This window comes from Hylobates moloch, unplaced genomic scaffold (assembly GCF_009828535.3).
Source record: "Hylobates moloch isolate HMO894 unplaced genomic scaffold, HMol_V3 SCAFFOLD_12, whole genome shotgun sequence".
In the NCBI taxonomy this organism is placed as follows: Eukaryota; Metazoa; Chordata; class Mammalia; order Primates; family Hylobatidae; genus Hylobates; species Hylobates moloch.
Window position 1 is genome coordinate 1,784,018 of NW_026652287.1, and position 11,058 is coordinate 1,795,075.

Consider the following 11,058-nt stretch of genomic DNA (forward strand, 5'->3'; position numbering starts at 1 on the left):
TGTGTGGGCTGGGTGTGTGGACTGGGTGTGTGTGGACTGGGTGTGGACTGTGTGTGGACTGGGTGTGTGTGGACTGCATGCATGTCCATGTACATGTATGCGTGTGCATGTGTGCTGTGCAACCTCACTGGGTGTGTGGCCCCTGCAGCCCTGGCACTCAAGCTGTGTTCTCATCTCCTGCCTCCCCTCTCTGCCCGTGCCCTCCCCTCTCCACTTGCCCCCGCCTCCCCTTCTGGGATGATCCCTGACTCCTGCTCTTCAATGTCCCTCAGCCCCTGTGGGGGGCTGTGATTCACAGTGCCCGCCTCACTCACGAGGACAGCTTCAACCTCAGAGCACACAGAGGTTCCAGAGTCCTTCAGAACAAACCTCCTGCCTTTACAGACTTTTTTTTTTTTGAGACAGAGTCTCACTCTATCGCACAGGCTGGAACGCACTGGCGTGATCTCTGCTCACTGCAACCTCTGCCTCCTGGGTTCAAGTGATTCTCCTGCCTCAGTCTGCCAAGTAGCTGGGATTACAGGCTCGTGCCACCATGCCCGGCTGATTTTTGTATTTTTAGTAGAGACAGGAATTCACCATGTTGGTCAGGCTGGTTTTGAACTCCTGACCTCGGGTGATCCGCCCACCTTGGCCTCCCAAAGTCCTGGGATTACAGGCTGAGCCACTGCGCCCAGCTACAGACTCTTGACTACAGGCTTGACACACCTCAGGGCAGTACTGCCGTACCCTCAAGCCTACAAGCTCCAAGTGTCTGTCTCTGCTGCACGTCACAGCCACATTTCCAAACACAGGCTGAGCCCGTGGAGCACACCCTCACTGATGTCAGGCAGAGGGGACAGCCTGTGCAGGGGACCAGGATTCTCTCCATACAAAGAGAAGACACAAATGTCAACTGCACAACTGCAAGACAGGGCACTGACTCCAGCACAGCACTCACTCAACAAGCATCTCCTGAGCCTCCACCCAGTGCCAAGGCTCACTGCGGGCAGGTGGGGAAGGGCAGTGGGCTCTACACTGGATCTGGTAGCCTCTGAGAAGCTGCAGGCCGTTTAAGGGATTATGGATTACTGATTAGCATAAATGATTATAGCATACAGAGCTGAGACTCTGTGCTAATGCAATGCAAAGACGGCGTGGAGGGAGGTTCCCTTCTGTGCAGGCCGCAGAGGGCTTGGAGGAGAGAAGGCTCCCCCTGAGATGGGTGAACTCAGACAGCAGAGGTGTGGGAGAGGCCCACCAGGCACAGGGAACGGCACCAGCAATGACAGCAGCTGCCTGCTGGGCTTGGAAGGAGAGCCAGAGGTGCAGATGGAAAGCCAGACAGGAAGGGTCTCCTAGAGATCTGCCGACAGGCCCAGAGTGTAAATTCTCCTGCAGGGAACCTTGAGTCCCAGAAGGTCTTTGAATAGGTAAGTAGCACCACCTGATCTGTGTGTTTGAAAATACATCTGTAAACTGTGGGGAGAATGGAGCAGACAGAACACGAGGAGGCTGCTGGTCCAGGTGGTGAGAAGTCACTGGGAAGGAGAGGGACACCGGGGAGGGGCAGAGGAAGCAAGGCAGGGGACACACTGAAAACAGGCTCATGGCTGGTCACCTGCAGAGAGGAAGGGCAAGGAGCTTGAGGTGACCAGTCTCATCTCCAATCCCCTCTCCATCTCCATTCCCATCTCCATCTCTAACTCCATCTCCATCTCCAGTCCCCTCTTCATCTCCATCTCCATCTCCAGTCCCCTCTTCATCTCCATCTCCATCTCCATCTCCAGTCCCCTCTCCATCTCCATCTCCATCTCCAGTCCCCTCTTCATCTCCATCTCCATCTCCATCTCCAGTCCCCTCTCCATCTCCATTCCCATCTCCATCTCCATCTCCATCTCCAGTCCCCTCTCCATCTCCATCTCCAGTCCCCTCTCCATCTCCATCTCCATCTCCAGTCCCCTCTCCATGTCCAGTACCATCTCTTGACTGCCCCAGCTCACCCAGCAGCACGAGCATGTGGGCCCCTCCCAGGTGGGGCAGAAACACAGTCACCCCGGAAAGAACAGGAGCACCCACCCAGGTATGCGCACAGAGTCGGCCTTGGCCATAGAGCAGAGCGAAACAGAATGAAATAGAAAATCCTGCCAGGAAACGCCTTTAGTGTTAATTCTGACAAATAACATAGTGAGTTCTTTAATAAACACTTCGAAAAATCTCACTCTTTGAGTGTTACATCAACACCATACCTCCTGACATGAACCTGGCGTGGGGAACAGTGCATGCGTTTTTTAAAGAACAGCAGCATTATACTCTGGTTGCTCCTCAGATTGTATACATCTTTTGCCTTTTACTAAAGAACGGCAGCGCATCAGTATCCCCAATGTCTCTGTCAGTCCTGCTCACTGGCAAAAACAAACGACATGTGGAGAGGAGAGCGGTTATGAAGCATCAGGACCAACAGCTTATCACACAATGCCTGAAGCATAAAAATGGTTTTTCCTGAGCTCTGAAGCATGTTTCTCTCTAACAGAACACAGTGCTGCATCTTGCTGATGGCTAACACACACGGTAACTGCAATGGCCAAGGTACCCCCTCCTCCAGTAAGGACACTTGCTATAAATGAGGAAGATCCATGATCGCTCCACACACGTCTAGGAGAGCCACCTCGAGGCCTCTTCCCCAACACTGACACCGTGCGGCCAGCCCAGGCACTATGCAAGGGGCCTCCCACTGCAGCTCAGTAACAAAGGCCCAAGAAAAGGAGCTCCAGGGAGAGGAAGATTCCAGTTCGGGCCGGCACCAAGGCTGTTGGCGATTCTTTATGCAAGCACACAGACAACCCAACATTCCTCAGTGTGAAACCAGATCAAAGGCGGCGACAAGGGTGAAGGCACCACCACTCACCAATCTGTGCTTGAGGTGGACTGTAATGACCGGAGAGCCGGACAGGTTCTGAGAGAGGGTGGGCGGTGGGGACACCTCCAGGGAAATCAGGTGGCTGGTGGCGAACAGCAGGCAGTCCTGGTGAGGCATGGCCTCCGCGATCCTTGGGAAGAAACGGAAATCATTACAAAATGGGAAACGCAGGGGAGCAGCACACAGCTAGAACCTGGGCTGGGAGCCAGCGTTCCACCCGAAACTATTGAGACGGAAATCTTCTTTGGATGAAACTGTGATTGCTATCATTCAGCTCCAGCTGCTCTCCTTCAAGATGTGAAGCCGGTACCTGCAGGCGAGTTCAACTATTCTGTGTTTTAACTCTGTCCGTTGAATTCTTGTCTTCAATACCTGCTCTTGTTAAGGTCTGACGCCAGGACCAAGAGGTGAGACAGAGCCCTTGACCTCAAAGAGTTTATAAGAAAAGTGAGATGGCCCAAGAAGTATGGATGAGCAGAAATGCTCAAAACAACAGGGCATGAATCTCAGCAATTCCACTAAATCAGCTGTGTGACCTTGGGCAGGTAACTCACCCTCTCTGAATGTCAGTTTCCCTGATTATAGGATGGTGCGGTGGCCATCTGCTGTTTTGCCCACCCAGTATTCATTCATCGTTTTCCTGATCAAAGCACCTGCATTCCCCTCTAGGTGGCCATCCCCTTCTCCGTTCACAGCCCATATAGCCTGGAGTTGACTCTATCTTGGCTCAGGAGGGAGCCCTGGTATCTGGGTCTGGATCAGTCAGTGCACTGCAGCCCTCAGGCCATGGAGGCCATTTAGGAATGCCACCCAATCCAGTCAAATCCCAGGAGATGCCACAAGGCGAGGTGGGGGGAGAATGCGGGCTCAAAGACCCTCATTCTCCCTGCCAGACTTCTCCTCATGCCCTGAGGCACGAGGCCCTGGGAGCTGCTTGCAATCATGAGGAGGGAGACTGACTGAGAAAGGGATTGCTGAGAGATGGAGCCCAGTGACATCAATGGGATGCTGGATCGAGCTGCTCCTGAAGCCAGCTGCCTGCAGATCTCTCGGCTTATGTGATCCAATAAATTCCCCCTTTGACTAAAACTGTTTAAGATGGGTTTTCCGCCCCTTGCAGCCCAATCTAAAGAAGCCTAACTGAGGTCTACGGTGGCTGTCTCGTGGGGTTATGAGCTTGAAAAGATATTCAGGGCCAGGAGGAGGGTGAGGGAAGCCAGGCACCTGAAGGGCAAGATTGAAGAAGGTGCTCACACTGGGCACGACCCCAAGGGTGACCAGCTCCTTTAATTTTGTGCCCTCAGCCCATTTGCCTGATTTGATCATAGCCCTGCCTGGCACACAGCAGGTCACCAAGTATCTGCTCCATGAATTTGAATTTGGGGTGACTACACAAAGATGCCTGAGACGTGCTGTCACCGGGCCCCCCGCGGTCACCCAGCCGTCTGCTTCTGTGTGGGCCTCCCCCGGGTCCTGTGCGCCTCCCCCGTCCACCATCCAAAGCGCTGACTGACTGAGGAATCTGCAGGTCCCTGTTTCGACGCCCACTGAACCACCTTTGGGACATCCCACAGGGCCCGGGGAGCTGGGGGCACCATATTTTTCCTCCCTCAACTTGTTTTTCCTTCTAACTAAGATTCAAACACCATGTTCAGTGACCCTGCCTGGGATGGGCTGTGGGGCTCATGGAGCAGGAGCACGTCGCACCTCACCCCTGGCCTCTGCACCGTCTCCTTACACACAACTCCAAAAAAGAGCAGGCCTCCAAGAAGCACGCAGAATTATTCCTGGAACTGTAAATACAAAGTGTTTACAAAGATGGCTCCATAGAGAATGAACACCCTGTCTGTTACCGCAGAAGCGACTTCCTGCAGATCATCACCGGTTCACAGGGTCTGGAGCAAACCAGGGGCATCGATTCTCAGGCCTGTTAGTAACAACGAGCGACTGCTTGACCTGGTGATTCCTCTATGTGACCATGTTATTGATCCAAGCCCAAAGTCCAGATGACACACATGGAATAAAACACAAACTTAAAAAAAAAACAAAAACAAAAAGAAAGCATCACCCTAGGTCCATGTGTCTCAACCATTTTTTTCATTATAGCCCCTCTGAAGAGGCTTTTTAGACATTTTTTTCTAATAAACTTGCCCAGAAAGTTTTAGTCCCACAGAGATACAAGCAGTGTTTACGTACAGAACATACATAAACATTCCACTCCGCCGAGCTGCAGACCTGGGTCATATCTCAGATATTTCCCCCGAAGAACAACATTCACCTTCTGAGAACATTCACCACTGCGCATGCGTGGGCTCAGTCCCCGCCGCAGAAAGTGAGGGTGGGCTCGAGGCCGCAGAAAGTGAGGGGGCACCAAGGCAGAGCCCCGCAGTGCCCGGCCTGACTCGCTCGGCAGCACCTTGGCCCTGCCCCACACGTGACTCCAGGGCCCTAAGGCGTGTGGTGCGTTCGCTTCAGCCAGGAGCCTGGTTCTCACTCTCTGTGCCCAGTGCCCCGATGCTCGTGGCCTTTTCTGCAGAGCTCCATGAACTCAACACATGTGCAATTCCACCAAACACGTTGGAAAAACCACGTTTCTAACAACACTTAGGGCTGCGCCATTAGCCGGAACAGAAGCAGCTGTGGGCTTCAGGCCCTAAACACGCAGCATGATTTGCCCCTTGGCTTTCCCTCTGTGGACATTCCCTGATGGTGCAACCAGTGGTCATCATCTCCCACCGAGAACAGAAGTTCCCTTGGGGCCTGGAGGCATTCCCATTTGGTTCACTGCTCTCCCAGCTCCTGGAACCACGCCTGACACAGTGGGTGCTCAGCACACATGTAAGTGAGGGAGTGAGTGAGTGAGTGAGTGGATGAATCTACTCACAGGCAAGCAGCGATGACTTAGATCCATTTCTTAGGAAAAACATAAGGAAAACATTAAGTGAGAACCTTCTATGAACACAAATGATATGAAAGCAAATCTGGAGTGGTTTCCTGGATTCCGCTCCGGGAACACGTGGCCTCCACCAGGCCCAGTTTGGTAATCAGTGCGACGCCAGACGTCGGCCAAGTCAAGATGAGAATGGGGCCAGACGCCCCCTGAGGAGCATTTTCCTCTAGTAAAGGTGGGGACAGAGGCCAGGCGGGGCAGGGTGGGGCAGGGGTGAGGCGGGGCAGGGTGGGGCAGGGGCTGTGCTGGCTCTTCCTCTGCCCCTTATACCCTGTCTCCACCCGCCCCGTCCTGTGCCCATCAGCCAGGCTCTGGGCTCTCTGCCTTCATGTGCTCAGCAAAAGGGAAGCCCCAGAAGGTCAGAGGGCGTCGGAGCAGATAGTGGGGCCAGGATTCTCTTCCCTCAGCCCACCAGGGCACAGTCGCTGCCCCGGGGCCCCTCCATCTCTGCCAGGGCATGGTGCACTCCCCTGCCTGGCTGGCCCTGGGGAAAGCAGCGTGCCCCTATTCTTGTTCCTGGCCCGTGACTGTGCTGTCCCCCAGAGCTCTCCACTCCTGATTGCACCTTTGCAAATCCTCCTTTCTTCGATGTGCCCCAAGTTACTACCTGGCCCCACGGAGCCCCACCGATGGTCAGGCTCTGCGTCCTTCACCCCATGCAGCACATCTGTGCCAAAGCCACGCTGTTGCTCCGCCTTCCGTTACACAAAGCGGGGACTTGAAAGATGTGAGGCTTCAGAGGAGTGCTGAAATCTACGAGGGGACACAGAGACTTCCCGGCATGTGCAGGAGACGAGCTCAGGCTCTCAATCCAAAGAAGTCAGAACGAGTGGAGTAAGAAAAAGGGCTGTTATTAGGTTATTTGGAGAATTATCAAGTCCCCACAGTGACCATGTCACACTGGGGAGTGAACAAACATCGCAAATGAAAATATTCCCTGGGAAAGGAACTCCTTGATAACTGGCTCCTGCTGACACATGCCTGTGTGCTCAAGGAATCCCCTCACCCATCCGTCACACGCTGCTTGTCACCCTCCCTCAGCGCGAGAATTCAACGCCACCCTGGGAACACAGTGTGAAGGAAACTCCAAATCTTGCCAACAAGGCGGCACATGGCGGCATCTCTGAGTGTGATCTTGGGTGACCGTGAATTCTTGAAGGAGACCTGAGCCCCTGACTGGCGCAAACAGCAGAAGGAGAGAGCATCGAGGGTAACACGCAACCTCCTCAGCGCCGATGCTGCCCAGGTGACGTTGTTCTCTGTTTCGAGCAGTACTGCAGCCAGGGCCTTTCAGAAAGGACAGCAACAGCCACAGTTCCTGCCCATGCCAGGAACCCCCGCAGCTTTGCACTGTTAAATAGTCAAACTTGGAGGAAATTTGCCAGAAAACAGTACAACCCGTACGCTTCACCTACACTCTCAGCTCTTGCCATGTTCACTTTATTGACACACACACCACACACATACATGCAGGTATACACACATACCACACACGTACACACACACGTACACACATACAACATACAAATGCACACACGCACATTTGCATGCCCACCGCACACACAAAACACACATGCACATGTGTGCATACATAACACACATGCACCACATAAGCACATACATGCACATGCACCTGTGTGCACACACACCACACAAATACATGCACACATGCATGTTTCCTTTCTGCTGAAGCACTAGTGGTGTGTTGCAGGCATCACAGCATACTCCATCTCTACCACGTGTCTCCTGAAAATGGAGACTGCCTCCTACATAACCATCAAACGATGATCACACTCAGAAATTTAACGAGGACCCCACAAGATGCTCTAATGCACAGCCCAGAGTCAACTGCACACACCTCGCACCGTCACTCACGTCCTCCAGAACTCCACGTCCTCCAGAACTCCACTTCTCTCCACCCAGGAAAGTGCCTTAGCTCAGGCGCGAATCTCTTTAGTCTCCCCCAGTCTGGAACTGCCCAACTTCTTCTCCCTTGCAATCCAAACCACAGCAGCACACAACATCCCTTAGTTCAGGCGTGTCTGACCACTTCCTCGTGAGGGGCGCCAGGCCATGCATCTGACAGGAGTATGCCACAGGAGGCATGGATGTCTCCCCATGACGTGGCAGCAAGAGACACGGGCACACAACGTGTCCCACGTTGATAATGTTGAATGTGGCCACCTGGCTGCAGGGGTGCGGCAGACCTCCCCATCACCAGGCACCCTCCTACCTGGTGACAGCTAGGACTCTGCAGGTCGGTGAGGTCCCCACCCCGCAACCCTGCTCCCGCTGGTGTACACATCCACTGATAGCTTCTGCCGGGGTCAGTCACTGCAGCACTGAGGGCTGCAGAACCATGACCTACCGGTTCCATTGGTACTCCGTGTCACTCTACAGTGACTAAGGACACACTGAGCCAGGTCCACCTCCCCACTCCTCTTTCTCGAGCACCTGTGAGTCCCTCACAGCCTGGGGAGAGGCCCTTCCCTCTGTGGGCTGTGGCTTCCATCCTCACAGGAGGAGTGGGCGCAGGTCAGTCTCAGCCCCATCCACCTGGAGGAACCGGCCATCCCGGGCCTGGCTGGGCCTAGCACGAGCACCCGTAAAAGCTGAACAGTCTCCATCATTACGGGGCCACGCAGCAAGTGAGACTCAAAGGAGCCTAGGGGTACAGGCAGCCTGGCAGGAAGCAGCTAAGCCCCCACCGGGCCGTGGGTGGTCAGATATCATCCCCTCCATCGTCACAAGAGCCCTGGAATGGTCTGCCTGGGGCTGGCTGTGGACACAAAAGTTCCTTCCGGCCCAGGCCCCACCCTTTGTGCACTGAGACTCATGTACTGACTTAGACCCTCACCCTCATCCCTGGAGAAGAAATTAAAGGACACTATGGCACCAAAGCATCCTTTCATCCTCACAAGACACTGCGGACATATGAGGATGACAGCACACAATACAAAGACAAAGACAGAGGGAAGTCCACTGCAGGCTGGCAGGAACCTGGCATATGTGCGCACATACATGCACTGCCCGCACAGCGGCTGCACTAACCTGCTTCTCATCGTGCCCAGGATTTGATAATTACCTCAAAGGCAAAATGGCGCAAATGCCCAATCAGCTTACAAAATCACAAAAGCAGGCACTTATATGTCATGTTTAATACCAAGCCCTACTTACACCATTAACTCATTCAGTCCTCCCGGCAGCCCTCAGAAATCAGTGCTATTATTACTCCTGTTTTAAGAGGAGACACAGGCTCAAGTCACTTGCCCAGGGTCACACAGATAAGGAGGGCACCTGCAAACGAAACTCTTTGTGCCCTCCACTTGCGTCCACCTCTTCTGCTACAGGTACAAGGTACACAGGTACAATGTAACAAGTACAGAGACTTTACTGGATAAGCTGTTTGCATGATTTTTTTCCAGGTTAATTTTGATGACAAGGCATCTCTGCACTAAGTGCTGAAGAGAACTTCACCTGAGCTGAAGATCCAACTTCACTGCAAATGAAAAACATGTTCCATCGCTGCACAGCAATTGTTTTGGCTTCAGCACGTAAATGTGCTGCTGATGGAACTTGTTATGGGGCTGGTGTCAATGTTGACAAACCAGGGACGACTTGCCTGTCCAATTTCCAGGCCCTCGGTTTGCAGGGGGAAGTCAGAGTTAGCTGCATTGTTCTGGGACATAGTGGCCTGAATCCTGGGGCTCCAGTGGCCTGTCTGCAGACACCTGGGGCCGTGAGGATAGCAGAGGGAGAGTGAAGGCTGAGGCCCTGGGGACAGGCGAGACAGACTGTCTTCCATCTGCAAGGCTGTGGGCTCCCCAGAGCAGGCCCCGCCAGCCTCTCCTCTGCCCATCCCTGCCAGCGCTGATCTAATGGAGGGTCTGGCAAAGATCTGCAAACTGCAGCTCCTGGGCTGGCTGCCTGGTTTTGTAAATAAAGCTGTATTGGACGGCAGCCACTCCCCCGGTCCCCCACGTAGTGTCTCTGGCTGCCTTCCTCCTGCGAGGGCAGAGTTCTGGAAAGCCAAGGCGATTTACAAGCTGGCCCTTCATGAAAGAGCTGGCTGACACCCGGCTGGAGTCAGATTCTGGTGGTCGCAGTGAATTGCCCCTGAAATGTGTGCACTCTGCGTCTGGAAGCAATCCTCCCGCCTTTGTGAAGTTGTGGGCCGTGGCACGGATGCCGCTTTCCCGCGCAGTTTCTCACTGTGGCCGCACAAGGTACAGCGACACCTCACAAATGCACGTCTCACACATTTCACAGCAAGGCCAGTTTCGTGGTGGAAACTCCAGCAGGAGGGGCCGAGGAAGGGTCAACTTTTCATCACTATCTTGGAAAGACCTCCCCACATAACTGAGATGGCATCTTTTTGAGGAATATCGATTGCATTTTTCTTTGCCCATTTTCCTGAAGAGTTTTGGAAATCACACATGAAGAGTGGCGGGCTCCCCGCTTCCTTTCATTAGGAGGAAACTGGTAAGCATCAGGCTTCCCCCGAGAAATCTGACCCAGAAGATGGTGTTTCCTCCAGATCACAAAATGATGACTACTTTCCTCAGGAAAGAGGCACACCCTCCCCTCCCTCCTCATTTCCCTCGTCCTCCCCACCCTCCCCCCCTCCCCTCCCTCCTCATTTCCCTCGTCCTCCCCACCCTCCCCTCCCTCCCCTCCCTCCTCATTTCCCTCGTCCTCCCGACGCTCCCCACCCTCCTCGCCCCCCTCGCGGTCCCCACCCTCCTTGCTCTCTGGGTTCTCAGGACCCAAACCCACATGAAGCGACCTGCTCCTATGGAGGGGCCTGCCTGAAGGACAGCAGAGGCAGGGGACAGACAGAGCAGGTCTAGACGGCATCCTCGGGGTCCCTGGGTCCAGCCATGACTGAGGCCCACCTGCTCCTCCCTTTTCAGTCCCCTGAGCCCTCAGTTTCCTGGCCTTCCACTTAAGCTGGTGTGAAATGGCTTTGCCCATCTGTGTGTTTGCCCATGACTGACACACACAGGTCTGTTGTCTTCCATTCCACGGCAGTGGAAACTGAGGCTCAGAGAGGTTAAGTCCCTTGCCCAAGGTCACACAGTTCTGTCCAGGCGGGTGGGCAGGGTCTTCTAGCCTGTGCTCCTGACCTCCACCCCACCAGCCTGGCCCCGGGCCTGCAGTTCCTGAGTGGCCTTCAAAATGCTGCAAGTTTCCTTGCCCAAGCGGTGAC

General features: G+C 54.2%; 1 protein-coding gene across 2 annotated transcripts in view; it reads right to left on the reverse strand.

The window, feature by feature from the left end:
* Nucleotides 1-11,058, reverse strand: part of ADGRD1 (adhesion G protein-coupled receptor D1) — a 177,711-nt gene that overhangs the window by 116,845 nt on the left and 49,808 nt on the right. For both annotated transcript variants that reach the window (XM_032168258.1, XM_058425840.1), the window contains one exon: nucleotides 2,888-3,029. In XM_032168258.1, the coding sequence (XP_032024149.1) occupies nucleotides 2,888-3,029 (142 nt within the window). The remainder of the gene's footprint in view (nucleotides 1-2,887; nucleotides 3,030-11,058) is intronic.